Here is a 15,983-nt window from a genome sequence, read left to right as displayed (position 1 = left end):
AGGTTGTTCAGAAGGGAAAATGAAGCTGTTTCCTGGCAGTCGAGTTACAAAGGATCTCTCTGTCTGTCTGTGCATCCAGCAGTTGCTTTTCCAGTTCAGCATCAAGCTGATCAAAGCACAGAGTGGGAATACGTGCAGGAGTCAGAGCACTGACATTCCCATCCATGATCCATGGCTCTCAGATGTAGGCAGAAGGCTCTTAGGAGAGGCTCACTATGTCTGCGGACATTTTTGATTAGTTTGGTGTGACTCCAGTTTTGGTGAATAAACAAATGAAGCTGGTTCAGCAAACCCATTTATTGATTTATTTGTTTAAAGACTTGTATTTTACAGTGATGCCATGGAGACAACATCACAACAGGGCTATCTAGTGCGTGGAAAGAGAGCATTCACGTGTGTGTGAGCTGAGGTGACGTCACCCAGCTAAGGACACCTCAGCTTGGACTGGGGAGCTCAGTGAGCAGTTCACATTGGTCAAAGGCAAAATGTTCCTAAATTCATAACTGAACCAGCTCTCTGGGAGTGGAAATAAGCACAATCCTTGAGCTGATTAAAAAAAAAAAAAAAGAAATTTGATTTATTTTTCATATTTTTTCTTCTAATTATTCTAAAACAATTTAATTTTAAAATCACCTCTACTGAAAAATCTTGGATATTCTTAATATGCATCTTAAACTTCCTGTTGCCTTTGTCCCTTTTTCTTCCCATTTTGTTCTGAAAAAAGGAAGAAAGTAGGGGAAAGGCTACAACAGAAAGAAGTTTGTCAGTTTTTCTAATAATCCCTAGAGTTCTCTAAAATAGGTTCTGTTGATTTATTACATGCAGTTTAGTTTTGAAATAGTTGTGCTAATAGTGCCAGGAGTTACTGTAGGGAATCAAGTCATTACCAGAGCCTCATGTGGAAAACTTTCCTAATGCATTCTCTTTTCGTTAATCCTCACTGAGAACTCTGTGGGGATCGGGCACCAGGAGGGAGGCACAGCGAGTGAGAGAGCTGAGCTTCACCAGCGGGTCACTGCTGGGTGTTGGTAAGAAGAAGGGAAAATGGTTCTGCTTACAAGCAATGCCATGGCACAAACAAAATACTTCTCTCACAGGCTAGAAAATAGAGCAAGACTGGATCATTCAGCTGGGAAGCTTTCAGAAATCCTATGAACACAAGCCGTAAACAATTTAAAGGATGACTTTTAAGAACGTCTTTCTCCCCCTGCTTGGTATGCTGGTCGTTTATCATTGTGCTGAAATGGAATCCCCTTTCAAAGATGTAACAGCTTCTTGTTTACTTAAACACAAAGTGGACTACAGGCTGAAAGGTTTTTCTGCCAGCAGAGCAGTCATGGAGAGCTTGGTACAAAACAACTGTGCAGCCTCCACATCCTGCACCAAGCCAAGGCAGCCCTGATGGGTGAAGGAAGTTGGGGTGTCCTGTGCCAGAGCCAAGTCCTCGGTGGGCGCCACAAGCTACAGGAGAGAACCAGAGCTGTGGGTGTGGGCAGGTGACCCCTCAGAGGGATGGGGAGCTCTCTCACAGGCTGCCCTGCATGCCTGTTGGCTCACTCTGCCCTCCAAAATCACAGAGCAGAGGGTGGTATGGAAGGGAGCACAGTGAAGATTGGACTCACCAGGGTTAGTCTGGGGTGAGCTTTCTCCTGCCCTTTGCCCTACCAGGGGAGTTGCAGCTCCAGCAGCACATCCCTGATCTACCCACGGCACATCTCTGTGAGCCACAGCACCATCCTTGGCACCAGAGAGCTTCTGCTGAACTCTCAAGAAATTAAATGTGGCTCTACATATTTATACAGAGAAAGCACATTTTAAAATCCCAGGACGGTGATGGTGAGCCACCCTGCCAAAGGAAGAGCTCCCTGAGCAGAGCAGGCAGCGAACCCACACGTCCCACACAGGGCTCACCAGAACTTGCACAGTCCTTGTCCCAGTTCCTCTGCTCAGGTATCAGCTCTCGCAGAGCAGGAGAATCCGGGAAATTCCAATCAGTGGGATGCAGACAATTTAAAATTTTGTTTCTCTTCTGCAGGACCTGAGCTGTGCCTTCCCCCTCCCACCTGCCTCCCTCCTGCCACGCTCCAGGGTGGTGGCCGGCAGCTGGACCGGCTGTCCCCAGCCCAGGATTGTCCTGCTGCTGTGACTGTCTGAGCCAAGTCACAATGCTTCAGCAGCCTGTGGTTTGTTGTGACCTCTCGTTTTCTCAGTCTGCTGTGTGTTAAGTGGATCCTTCAGTGGGGAATTCCTTGGGGCTCAGCTGGGTGCAGTTGGGGTCCCTCACGCAGGACAGCTGATTTGTGGCTGCAGTGCAGCTGGCAGCATTTTCTGGGATTTTCGTAAAGCTTTGGTGAGTTTCCCTTCCACAAGTGAGTCTCTGTCCTGTGGGACACCAGCCTCCATAGGGGCCAAGGTATGAACCACACACTCAGGAAGCTGGTTGTCATTTTGATTTTGTTTTTCTTTTTTTAATTTGAAATAATTCTTTGAAGCAGATTCAGGGCAGATACCACTGACCTCTTACCACAAACTTTTAACATGTATTCGCAATGATAAAGTCATACAGCTTAAAACACAAAATAAGGGGTGAGGGAAGAGAAAGAGGCCACTGCTGTGTGTGTCAGGGTCCCAGGTCAGGGAGAGTGGCCATGTGGGTTCAGTCTCATCCCCTGGCTGAGTGGGGCTGTGCTGGGACCACGTGCTTGGGCTCCAGTTGAGGCCTTCGATCATGAAATCAGTCCGACGTCTGGGTCCTTCACTGATTTATGCTCCACCTCTCCTCCCTGCAGTGTCCCCACAGAGCCCTGGGGCCATGGGCTTTGCCTCCATGTGTGCTCCCACTCCTCAGCGGCATTCTTCCACAGTCCTGGGCGGGGGGTGTGTGCAGCCTCCATAAGTACTGTGTGTGTGGCCTCTGGGTCAGTCTGGAGTATATGTCTGTCTCTGGACACGTGTACATGGTGTAGCAGTGCTCTGTTCAATAAAGCTTTCATATACATAGCAGCAATGGAGTCTTGCCATCAGGTGATGCACAGGGCCAGCTACTGGGCAGGGCTAGCGAGCGTCGCAGGCACCGTGGCCCCTCTCTGTTTGTTCTTCCTCTTCTTGGTGCCAGACTTAGTGCCTTTGGTGTCTTTCCGATTTCTATTCCCATTATCTTGCTTTCCTTGTTCTTCCTTTTTCTTCCTTTTCCCTGCAGTAAAGCAAAGAGGTAGTGCGAGGTAGAGTGAGGCATCGGGGAACAGATCAGCCCTGTCCAGCTCCCCCTGCCCTGCTGATTAATTACTGTGCATTTAATCACTGCTCAGAGCCCTTTCCCCTCAGGACACTCAACACAGCTGCAATCCCTGTCCATTCTGTAACAAGACAGCCAAACCACCATTCGTCCTGAACACACTAATTCCTGGGATAAACAGACCTAAGCATTCTGGTAGAGAAGACAACTCCCATCACAGCAGCACACAGGCATGCACCCTTGGCTGCTTTCTGGCCAGGGAAGAAACTAAAACAGCTGAAACCTGTGGTACACATGGCAAGCTGTGCCAAGGATCACCCTCCTGGGGGCTGTTGCCCCTTCCACCTGCAGCTCTTCCAAGTGCCGTCACATCCATATCCCCTGCACTTCAGAGGAGTCAGGAGCTGCACAGCACATTTGTGACACTGGACAATTGGCTGACTCCTTGTGCCTGACCTCTACAGGGTGTGGGGAGGGATGGTGAGACCCCCCCAGCTCTGCTCACCTTCGGGGCACTGGTTCTTCTGCACCGTGCATCGCCGCACCTCTGTGGTTGGAGGACACAGAGACACGTCCCCAGAGGGAGCCTGCAGAATCCGCCGTGTTCGGTCTTCGTTGCCCTTCTTGAAGCCACAGAGCTTCCTTTTCTTGGAGCAGGGCCCCCACGGCCCCCACTCGCTCATTTCACATTGTGCTGCCGATAACAAGAGAGCCCAGCTGTAACTCCTGTTCCTGGGCTGCTGACTCAGGCCATCCCTGATCCCACCCCTGCCTCTCTCCCCACCTTAGGCTTCAAGGGAGTGTGTGTGGGTTGCCCCAGCAGGTTCTTAAATCCCCCAGCACCCCTTTCCTTGCCAGCTCTGGGTAACAGCTGACAAACACCTGGGGCTGCTCCCCACCCAGGCTGGTTCCCTGAGGGCCCCAAAAAGGGTTGTGCTGGCACCCCCTCGACACAGGTATGATGAGGATTTCAGTTCATCATCTAAACCCCGCTGCAGCACTACCCATGCCCAGACAGCGGAGTGCAGGGCTGCTTACCAGGACTGCTGCACTCCATGGTGCCGTTGGCAGCAGCATAGCCTTCGGGGCATGTGATGTAACATCTCCCTTTGTGCAAATACAAACCTTCCTTACATTTTGTGCAAAAGTTTCGACTGAAACAGGACTCACAGTTCTCAATTTTGCATTCTGGGGAAAAAAAACCAAACACCAAAGCCATCATGTAAGCCAATGTGAACAAAAGACTTAAGAAGCTCCACACTGCCAGTCCTGGCTCCCAGGGATCTCGCAGCAACCAGGGCATGTCTCTGAGCTTCCTGCCAGGCTGCCACTCAGAAGTGAGCTTTCTTTGCACCATTCCCTGGCCTGCAGCTCTCATGACCAGCAACAGCCACTGCCAGGACAGAATCAGGCAGGGCGGGAAAGTTTTGGGCTGGTGTTCAGCTGAGCATCAGTCAGCCAAAGGGGACGGTGCAAAGGATATAGTCCCGGCTCCAGCTGCAGCTACAGAACAGGCTGCATGGAAAGGGAGCTAGATGGAAACCTGGCTGTGAGGGTGCTGTGCAGGGACTTGCCAGGGGACTGATTGCATATTTCCATGTCCAGCTCTTTCTGGTGCTCTGGCTACAAGATGCAAGCCAAGGATTTCACTCAGAGCCGCCTGAGTCTGGTGGGCAATAGAGCAGGAAAAGAGGCACAAAATGCCTGAAAGGATCTCCCTCCTCCCAAAGGCTGCCAGTCTGGCAGCCCATATAACAAAACTGCCCAGATGTCCTGCAAGATCCCACGTGCACAACATGCTCATGAGGTGCTGAGCAGGGCTCTTTTCAGGCTGCCATGCTCAGCCCTGCCTCACCTCTTCCATACAGCCACAGCACCTCCTGCACCTGAGCAGAGGCACGTACTGCCCTGCAGAGCACTGCCACCTCCCAGCCCCACACTCACTGATGCACTTGTTCATGTCCGTATTGCGAAGGCCAAAGTATCCCAGTGGACAAGAAGGCAGGCAAATCCCAATCTGCCGGATATCGTTCCGCTCCAGAAGGATGAAGAGTTTGGGGGAGCACCTCAGGCACCCATTGAACTCAGAGCACAGGTCACAGCCTCTGGCACAGCCCTGACTCAGCTCGGTGCTGACTGGAAGAGCAGGAGAGAGGCAGTGGTTAGTGCCGGGCTATGCAGGAACCAGCTGTGACCCCAAACCACTGGCAGGAAGGGCAGGAACTGGGACAAAGCAAGGGCCAGGGTCCTGCAGCACTGACACACTCACAGCATGGGGACTCGTGGCTGCGTCCCCAAAGGCCACAGGAGCCAGAGCTGTGCTGAGCACAGGCACAAGAGTCACAGCAGTGCCCATGCTGAGGAGCAGGACCCAGAAGCAGCCACCAATTGTGCACAGAGCCCCAGCAGTGCCCACCCCAGCCCACTGCCTCCCAGCACACATGCCTGTGTGGGGCAGACACTAACTATGGGCATATGCCCAGGGGTCCAGCACCTCCTGCTGCCTCCCTGCTTGGAGGTGCCTCTGTGCCAAGGACGAGCAGGGCCCAGAGCATATGGCCCTGGAGCAAAACTGTTCCACTAATTCCATCCATGCTGCATCCCATGCTGGATCTCACTCTGACCCCGACTATGCTAAATTTTCTCTGGCAGTCGGGAGGTGTCACTGCCCCCAAAACAGAGATGTGTTCTCAGCTCCTACATTCAGTCCAAGAAAAATACTCAATCTCATGTCTTGCGAGTTTTCTGCTTTTCATTATCATATAAAATGCTGCTTGTTTTGAAACCAATCGCATTCTTTGCAGACTAGAATGCAGGTTATTTTTATTAGTTTATTATGCAAGCCATGTCCTTGTTTATAGAAAAGCTGTGTATTAAAAAATTTATTCTTTTAAATACTATGTTTACTACACTTCAAAAGCAAGTGCAGAGCAGCACAGTGTTCACGTGTCAGGACTAGAGGTGAGAGAGCTGCATTGTCCCCCTGCCGTGTCCCCAGAGCCTGGCAGCTCCTGCTGCCTGCCCCAGCCCCATCACCATTGCCAGGCCTGTGGGTGTGGGGTCTGCTTCAGTCTTGGGAAGAGACACTGAGGGCAGGGGGTCCTCAGCCCCCAGCTTCCAGGAGGGCTCACTGGTCTGGACTGGGACCCCCTTGGCACTGTGGACTCAGGCCTCTCTGCACAGAGAGCCCCAGGGCTCCGGCCCCATCCCTCCCGCAGCGTTGGGCGCTGGTGCCAAGCTCCGCATCCATGGCAAAAGTATAAACTGGGCCCTTGCTGGAAATTGCCCTTTATAGCATTAGCCATGACGTCAGGTTTTCCTTGTTCTCCCAGGGCTCAGCAGTCCCAGTTTTAATATAAAATCAATTTTATATAATTCAATTTAAAGCAGTTTTAATGTAAAACAGTTCTAACATGAGCTTACATAAAGGAGGGCAAACGCCTGTGGCTGCTCTCGTGCCAATTCTGCCTGGCTGCCCTGCACGAGCCCCACCAGGGACCCTCTGGGCTGGAGGCATAACTGACCCCCCCCATGACCTCAGGGGACACTGCAGCTCAGAGCTGTGGCAGGTCAGGGGACATAGGGAGTGGGACTGGGGGATCTCTGCAGGCTCTTGGGGTACTGCAGGCCCTGCCCAGCTCCCTGTCTTATAAACACATTCACACCAGCATGACCTTCATGGCATCATGAGAGGAATAGAGAAGAAAAGCATTTCATACATACTTCGTCTTTGCCTCTTGCCCTTCACCACTTTGCTGCTGCCTGTTAGATCCATCGAGCTTAGAAAAACCACCACCACAAGCAGTCCAAGCTGCATAGTAACTCTCCAGCGCTGCAGCCCCTCCGTCGCGGGGTGTTTGGGGGAGTGTGCTCCACAGCTGGGGTCTCTGCTGCCGCTAAATCCTCTTGGGTGGGATCAGAGCTGAGAGTCTGTGCACAGAGCCAGGTCTGGGACCATATCCACAAACTACAGCAGCACCAACGAGCTTAGGTAGCAGGTAACATGGCTCTACCTTCATCCCTGTCAGGAGTGCAGGAGCGCAGCCCTAGTCCCATTGGGGGCTCGGCAGTGGGTGTTAGCTGGTCACAGTTTCCAGGTACGCTGGCAGGAACTGCAAAAGAATAGGAGAACAGGTTCACTTGACAGACAGTATTGCTCCCACAATGGCTGGGGGCGAGTACAGGGGTTGTGGGGTGCACTGGAGGGTGCTGGCAGATAGTGGCACCCCAAGTGGTCTGAGGAGAACTGTGCTCCAGCCTCATCCATTAGTCCCTGTTGCTCATAATGAGCACCTGTCGAAATGCCCAGTGCATCTTTGCCATCTGCCAGTACTGCAAACAGTAGTTATAGCTGGAACTTGTTTAAAATAGAGCCAGACCCCTGGGCTGCCCTCCCCAAGCGGCAGATGGTTGCTGCGGGTGCCAGGCACACAAGATGTTTCCCATCAAGTGGGCACCTCTGGGGCTGGTAGTCAAGCCTAACAGAGAGCTGCAGTCCCCAGCCAAGGCTGGGGCTGTCTGGGGACGGGGTGGGATCCTCCACAAACTGCCCAAAACGCTGCGTTTCTGCTCCAAGAGAATTTCCAAACCTCCCATCTCCCATTCCCTGAAGCAGAAGGGCAGGGTCAGCAGTGCCTGCACAGAGCTGAGTGCAGGAGCTGCTCTGTGCCAGGCTCAGTGGCAGAGATGGCCGGGTGTGGGGCAGTGATCTCAGTGTAGGGCAGTGAGCCTGGCATGAGGCAGTGAGCTCGGTGTGGGGCAGTGGGTCTGGCGTGGGGCAGTGATCTCGGTGTGAGGCAGTGAGCTTGGTGTGGGTTAGTGAGCCTAGCATGGGGCAGTGATCTCGTTGTGGGACAGTAAACCGAGCATGGGGCAGAGCCTGGAGTGGGGCAGAGCCTGGAGTGGGGCAGAGCCTGGTGTGGGGCAGTGGGCCTGGCGTGGGGCAGAGCCTGACATGGGGCAGAGCCTGGCGTGGGGCAGCGAGCCCGTCTGCGAGCGCCACGCCACCCTCACCCAGCCAGGGTGCAGAGCCCACTGTACACAGCAGGACAGAGGGAGGCAGCACCAGCAGGACAGGCCGGGCAGCAAAACAACGGCTGTGCAGGAATTTCTGGAGAGAGAGGGGAAGCCCGGCTGCCCAATGGCCAGGCAGCACCCAAGCCTCCACATGTACCATCTTCTCCTGAGAGCACCCAAGGCCTTGCTCCAGCTGGCTGCTGACAGGGCATTTCCCCCATAGTTTTCAAGCGGTTTCCCCTGTGCCCAGTGTGAGGCACAGCAAGTTCCATGCTGCACCGAGAGATCTGGCACTGCCAGGCCAGGCCCCACTCCCCTCCACAGCTGGGCAGAGCAAAGCCCTGCCAACGGCGGACATTGTGCTGGAATAAAGGCGACAACATTTGCTCTGTGAAGTCAAATGAAACAGAAAATTGTTTTAATCCCTTTATAATAACTGCGCAATCACCAATGCCCCAAACAACTGGTGGCAACAGTGCTGGAAGTGAGCCCGGCCTCAGCCTGGGATGGACTGGGTCCCCAGGGGTCCGATCCCCTCCCTGGCCCACCCTGGCTGGGGGCCCTGCTGAAGGACCACTGGCCCAAGCAGGTTCCTGAGGGGAGTTTTGGCCACACGCTGAACACCTGGAGCGAGGGGGCTGCCCCAGCAGCAGGCATGGGCCGGCAGCTGCTGCAGGGAGATGTGACCCGGGTACAGCTGGCTCCTGTGGCAGCACAGGGCATGAACACTGAGCTGTGCCTGGTGTGGGCACCTCCTGGCTCACCTGTGCCGCCAGAGCTGGGCTCTGTGGGGCCACCGGGCTCTGTGGGGCCATCGCCACCATCTCCCCACCCCGGTGCTTCTGAACTTTTCACCGTGTCCCTGCTGCCACTGCTGGGGCAGGAGCCCAGCACTCCCCATGTGCTTGTCGTTACAGCCCACGGCTCGTCCACAGGCTTTTCAAATAAATAATTAGTCACTTGTGTAAACACCAACTTGTTCTGCACTTCCAAGCCTGTTTGCTGCAAGCTGCTTTATAAACACTGTCAAGCGCTTAAGCCAGGCTGCGGGAGTATTTACGGAGCAGGGAGCTGTGCAGAGCAGGGATCCCCGCAGCTCTGCTGCATTTGGGCACCTGATGAGCAGCGGGTCAGGAGGGGCTCTCCGGACAGCTGGTGTGGGAGAGTCCAGCCATGGCCAGCACGGCCGCAGGACCCTGGGCATGGCAGTGGGTGTGAGCAGGCCCAGTGCAGCACCAGCCGAGTGAGTGCCAGCGGCTCCGGAGGGACCCTGGTGCTGCTCGCTCTGCCAGCCCCCGGTTTTTAATTACCTCGGCTTCACAGGAAGCACACGCCGTGTTTACACAACACTCACAGTTTGGGCACGGATCCCCGGCGTGGGGACAGCAGCAGGGATGGATGTCCAGAGGGAGCAAACACAGCCCCAGCGTGCCAAGAGCCAGTGTGAAGCTGGTGCCATCACCACGCACCCCATTTCTGAGGGCTTGGGCAGCCCAGGGCAGGGAAGTGCCATGGGAAACCCTGAGACCGCACCATAAACCCAGCAAGTACACACTTTATCCTCCTTGTTTCCTTGCTTTCTCGCCCAAAGAGAGCCTGGGCTTGGCCACAGCTGCTGCCTCAGCACAGAAAGGCCACTGGCATTCTAGGTGCAGCAGAGTCAGTGCCTTGGCAGGTCACACACAGGTCTCCAAATCCTCCCCATGAGCACCTGGGGGTTTGTGGTGAGCCGTCTGGCTGGACTGCAGTTCTTCCCACCCTCACCACAGGACACAAGTTATGATTCTTTCTGTTACTGCAGCCATCAGTCAAGCTCAGGTTGCTACAAACAATTTCCAGTCTAAACATTAGCAGGATTTATGCCATTATCCCATCTACAAGAAGAATTTGGGGTAACCTGAATTGCTCTGAATTCATTTATGGAGAGACCTGGCCCCTTGAATCTGAGATGGCACTAAGCCTTGTTTGCAATTCAATCAGGATAAATTGGTCCTTGGGAGCTCCAATACAAACCAGAAAATGTAAACCATCCAGATAATTTGCCATTAGTCCTCCTACACACAAGGTGAGAAAGACCAACATTATATCCCCAGGATATCTGAGACCTAATCCACAATAACTAAATTGCTGATATATTGCCTCTTGCTGAATGTACCAGGGATCCGAAATGTAAACAGGCTCTCCAAAGGTTTACTGAGCCTTGGAGAGAAGGACCAGATGCTGGAGGCAGGACAAACCTGGTTACAGCAGCAGTAGGAATGAAACTCTGGGAACTGCCAGGTCACTGCCAACAGCCAGCTGGGCACCTGCTGTGAGGTGGGGAATTTGGGTTTCCAGGTCCTGGAACTGGATAGGAAATTTGAATTTCCTCTTGGTAGTCAGCGAGGGGCGTAAATATGCACAAACTGGCTTCCTGCAGGAGGAGTCATGGTTTTGCAGGGTCTCACTCGGGTTAGTTTGGTCACTCATCTCCCAGCCCCTCACCAGGGGACAGCACCTGGGACACACCGAGGCCTCCCAGCCCCAGGGCAGGATCTGGCTCCAGAAGGTTGTGAGTGGCAGCAGCAATCCCACGCTGCCAGCTCGTTCCCCAGCCTGCCTTTGTGGAGCTTTCAACAGGCACCTCAAACACCAGTGATGGCACCTGGTTATCATTGTTCCTGTCCCAGAGGCACATAGGGATGGTCATGGTGCTCCCTGTGCCCTACTTCCCTGCCCTGGTGACCCCACAGCAGAGCTCCTGCCTGCTCCGCCAGCCCTGCCACGGGAGGGAAGGGCTGAAGGGAGTGGGTTTGGGCCCTCATTCTCTTTGGGAAAGTCCCTCTCTTCTGCTGTGTTCCCGAGGACTGTTTTCCTGTCGGCAGGGCTAATGTTCCAGGAGCAGTGCTGTGAAACTCTCCGCAGTGGAAGGTCCCACCACACTTGGCTCGGCCATCAGAGCTGCCACAGGGTGTCTCACGTACCTCTGGCAAACATCTCCGCACATGCACAGGCAGAGCCACTTTGTTCTGCTTAATCCTTGAAGCAATAAAAGACGGCTGCATTAAGTCAAATTTCCGAACCAGAAGGTCTTCATTTGATATTGGATCCCAGTGCCAAGTTCTGCAAAATCCCCAACCCATAAACTTCACTGAAAAAATAAAATAATAAAGCCCAATCTGGCAGCAGAGCTATCCACAGCATTGTTGAGGTCTGACTTCTTCCACTAGCTCCTGCACTGCATTCCCCGGATCTGCGGAGCCGTGCTGTGACCCAGGATCGGGAATACGCTGAGGAGAGGCTGCTGCTCATGGTCATCCCCCTGCCCTGGCCTGGCAGTGGGAGCTGCTCCGAGGGTCAGCAGCACCTCGGCCCCTGCAGCTCCAGCCCTGGCTCCTCGCCCGCCTCGTGCAGTGCCCCCACAGTAGCTGCTCCAAGAAACGCTGTGATCCATAGTGCCACAGGCCTCCCTCCAGGAGTGCTTGTGCTTCAGCACTGTAAAACATCAGGAAATGTTTTACAGGGGGATTCCCATGGCCCTCATGCCAGCGCAGAGGCAGCATGCTGCTCTGGAGAAGGAGGAGGAGGCAGAGCCCTGAGGCAGGCTGCAGGATCCATGCCTGCTGCTTCTCCACAGAACCAGAGCAGCATCTGGAATTGCACTGGAATCATCCTGGCAGGCACAGCTCTGTGCCTGGAGATCCGACTGCAGTCAGGGGAGCAGCAAACCTGTGTCTGTTAGGTACAGCTGTAGTGGCTTTGAGCCTCCTACAAATCAGTAACTCACCAGAACAGAACAACCGAATTTCAGACCAGGAAAGAAGAACAGCCCAATTCAGGGTAGCACAGACCAGGGCACTGAAAATCTGTCTCTTCCCACAAAAAGGGCTCCCTAAAGGCCCATTGCTAAGCAGGGACATGCTCAGCAGGTGTCCCAGGAGGTGCAGAGTGGACACACACCGTGTCAGGTATAGCCCCAGGGGTGGGGGAGCAGGGGGGTCTGATGCAAACTGGGAAGCACAGTCAGGGGTGCTGAGGCTCATCCTACAACAAGTGCACACATTCAGCTCAATACGCAATTTCCCTCTTATTTCTGTGGAAATGCATGCAAACAAGGGCTTACACTTCCTTCCACCACAGACCCTGCCTGCTTTGTAAACACAAATTTCCAGGCTCACAGGGGCCCGATGAGCTATGATGTGCTGTGCTGAGCTGCAAAGGCAGAGCCAAAGTCCAAAGCCCAGGGCAGAGCAGCACCTGGGGCTTTCTGCTTGGCCATGGGCACAGGAACCATCTGCCAAGCAGAGCTTCCTGACGGGATTCCCGGTGCTCTGGCTTTCCCAGACATCACTGCCAGGGAAACCTGAGCTCTGAAGAGCCAGGAGTAGCACCAACTCCAGCAGCAGAGGAAAACAAACTGGGAAAAATAACCCACAGCCTCAGCTCTGGGCGTGTGGCAGGACAGAGCAAGAGGGAGTGAGCAGGCAGACAGGGTGTCCTCCAGACCAGTTGCTGCTGCCAGCCTGGAATGAGCCCATCCAAGCTCTGCCCTTTTGTGGGATGACAGCCCCCTGCACCACCACAACACGGGGAGCAAGTTCTGAGCTCTGCAGGCCTGGCAGTGCTCAGGTGGTTTGCAATGAAAGACATCCCACAGCCAACCCACGCTGCCCCGCTGCCCATGAGCATGTGAGGTGCAGTCCCAGAGGATCTTCCTGGAGGCAGGCTGGTGGTGGGTATGACAGGAAACCTGTCGGTATTTGCCAGGTTTTAGGCAAAGACAAGCACTTCCATCCTTGGCAAGATGACATGTCACCCTCACACTTCACAAGGGGAAGGGTCCCTGCTGCCAGTGCCACCTGTCTCACTTGCATGGTCCCGTCTGTCCCACTCCAGAGCTGTCCCCATAGGTCAGGAGGTTTGACCTGGCCCTCAGCTCTGTTGCTCATCCCAGCCCCAGCCTCACAGTCCAGGAAGAGCTATGCCAGCTCACATCTAGCTCAGCTGATAGAAATGTGGGGTTTATGCTTGCCCAGCACAGCTGGCTGGTTTTGGCTGTGCTCAGGGGCTCACTGGCCCTGTATCTCCAGAGCACCCCAGCTCCTCCCTGCCACATCCCTCAGGGTGGTGCTGCTGCTCTGGCAGCGGCCAAGCAGGGGCCAGGGAGCTGATCCAGCTGAAATGAGCCTTTTTTCCAGGGTGGTTTCCAGGCATGTTGCAGCATTGGCATTCCCAGGCCCGCAGTGCTGCTGCCGTGCTCCCACCCAGCCTCCACAGTCCTGGCCCCACAGCAGGGTGGGTGGATGGAGTCAGGAGTTCACCTGCTCCCAGGTCACCAGTGGACTTCAGACAAAATCACTCCAGAGAACCCTCTGGGCAGATGTTTCACTGCACGTGCCCAGTCCCTACAGGATTTCAGCACAGACCTGGCTGCCCCAAACAGCATTGTAAGCACTGCCCCCAAGTTCACAGACCTTCATGTGACAGGATTTTTTTGTGTGGGGACCCACTGACCCCTGTGCAGCAGAGTGGAGGCTCCATGCCTGCCTTGTCATGCAGAATTTTCTTCTGCCACTATTACCCTATTTTAATGTCTTTAAACCCAAACTGCATCAACTGAGCACCCCCACCTCTGTACCGTTCAAGGGAACACGCATGCCTGAGCCTATAAAATACTGCAGCAGCCCAGGGGTGACCAAGCCCCAGTCACCCCCACCCCCATCACATAACACCTGGCTCCATCAGCACAGAGGACTGAGGCTGAAGCCACCTTGACCCACGCCCTGGCTGTGGGAGCCCGCACTGACCCATGGCAGCCAGCACTGGATCCGCTAGCAGCACTTCCCCTGCTCATCAGCACCAGCTGCTCACACCACGGCTAATTGTTGCCATAATCCCTATTCACTCTTTCTCCACCGATCATCCATTCAGAACTCCACAGAGCCCGTACTTACCCCGTGCTCTCCCAGAGCCTGCTGTGCCCCCATGGGTGCGTGGCAGGAGGCTTGGCTTAGCTGCAGCCACAGCAGTACTGAGACAGCAGCAAATTAACTGTCCCGTCCTCCCATTGCCCCATGTCCCTGGATCAGTGGAAGGGCAGCAGGGCACGGCCACCCACTGCAGGTCCAGAATCAGTTACGAGCTCCAGTGAGCCCATCAATATCCTGACCGGCTCCCCATTTCCCCTTCCCCACAACGGGAAGGGGACACGGTGGCAGGGGACACGCGCAGCAGCCCAGCTTCCCTGCAAGCCCCACACACCTTGGGGAGAGGGGGGAGAAAGGGGATCCCACAGATCGTGCTGTGATTTCGCACGGCTCTCATTGTCTGAACTCATTATCCACGTTGCACAAGGCAAACCCGCAGTCAGATGCTGACACGGCTCGCGTTCTTCATTAGCAGCCCACATTGCAAAAGCTCCATCGACACAAACATGCATGCTGAAGCCCTTACCTTCAACTTGTCACTCCCTCATCACTGCAGAAAAGACTCTACTGGGTGCTCAGATTTAAAATACTATAAGAACAACTACAAAATTCCTCAGTTCCTCCAGAGAAAGTTACACACACGTTTCTGTCAAAAAAAATGAAAAATATATTCATGGCGAGTTCATGGCGAAGTCTGGTGCATTTGGATATTTTGGTCACTTGTTTTTTAAAGCAGGTTTCTAACAGGGTCCCAGGTTTTGCACAGAGAAACAAACCCTTCTGCGATGTGCAGGATCTCAGCTCGTAAAGATCGCTCAGGCTAGTTCCTACTCCATCAGCCCACGCTGCTCCCTGCGTATGCAAAGCAGAAAGTATGTGATCATATCAGAGCAATTTGCACATTAATAAATCCTGGTCTCAATCCGTAGACTCCGTCCCCATCCACTGGGTAGGGGCTTTTTATTATTATTATTACCAGAGTATCCAGCTTTGTAAAGGCATCCAGTGCAAACTCCTGCATGAGGGAATTCCACCCCACTAGTACCACCTCCTAAGACAATATCCAGCCAAAATATTGTGACTGTTGCAAAACCCGGACTGGAGCTCCACAAAGGACCTTCCAGCCTCGCATCCAGAGCCAACAGGGTCTCAGTAAATTACTGCAGAGTGACACACCATCGAGTTGTCTTTGTAGTCTTTTTTATTTATGACAGTTAATTCCGAGTTATTACTAACATTTTAGTGGTAAGTGGCATATGAAGTCATCAGCTGTCACAACTGCATCTGTTAATAAACATGTCAGATATTAAAAGCAGCTTATTATCCTCTGGAGGGGGGAAGGCATGAAGGCGAGGAGCTCAGAGCCTGGTTGTTTTTCCATTGCTGGCTGTGCAGCAGGAGGAAACCATCCTGCTCAGGAGAACAGCGTGGCTGCAGTGGGGCTGCCTGGGACACCTGCCCTGCAGCACATGTGAGCAGCCTGGGAGCTCTCCTCCTTGCTCTGCCAGCTCTCTTTCCCTCCTTCATCTGTACTCCAGGATGGACACGTGGAGACCCCACTTGGTGCAGGTGAGCAGGGAACATTAGTGCTCAGGCACCTTCCTGAGCCCCGCCATGCCTGGTGGGATGAGCAGATCAGGTGTTCCTGGGAGCCAGGCTGGACCCTGGCCCAGTGTTCCTGTACAAGCCACGCACAGCAGCTGGTGGCCACCAGCCCCCTGAGGGCCAGCATTGCTGGCTCCCAGCCATGACTGACCCTCATCCCTGGTTCTCACAGGGCTGATGTGATGCTCAAGACCATGGGGCTCTGCCCAGAGCCCTGGTGC

The 15,983-nt window shown here is 54.1% G+C and overlaps 1 protein-coding gene across 2 annotated transcripts; it reads right to left on the bottom strand.

The window, feature by feature from the left end:
- Positions 1–279: 279 nt before the first annotated feature.
- Positions 280–14,803, bottom strand: RSPO1 (R-spondin 1). Of its 2 annotated transcripts, none has more exons than XM_023940988.2 (6): positions 14,684–14,803; positions 6,959–7,347; positions 5,180–5,371; positions 4,274–4,423; positions 3,741–3,929; positions 280–3,193 (listed from the first exon to the last, which is right to left on the bottom strand). In XM_023940988.2, exons 2-6 carry the CDS (start codon positions 7,050–7,052, stop codon positions 3,042–3,044), a joined length of 777 nt encoding a protein of 258 aa, XP_023796756.1. In that variant the 5' UTR covers positions 7,053–7,347; positions 14,684–14,803; the 3' UTR covers positions 280–3,041. The 2 variants fall into 2 exon arrangements, with proteins under 2 accessions (XP_023796756.1, XP_086719955.1); XM_086863829.1 differs by lacking the exon at positions 14,684–14,803 and adding an exon at positions 9,016–9,132.
- Positions 14,804–15,983: the final 1,180 nt, after the last annotated feature.

The sequence above is a fragment of the Cyanistes caeruleus genome, chromosome 26 (genome assembly GCF_971803275.1).
Source record: "Cyanistes caeruleus chromosome 26, bCyaCae1.hap1.1, whole genome shotgun sequence".
Lineage (NCBI taxonomy): Eukaryota > Metazoa > Chordata > Aves > Passeriformes > Paridae > Cyanistes > Cyanistes caeruleus.
This window is presented reverse-complemented; position numbering and strand designations above follow the sequence as displayed.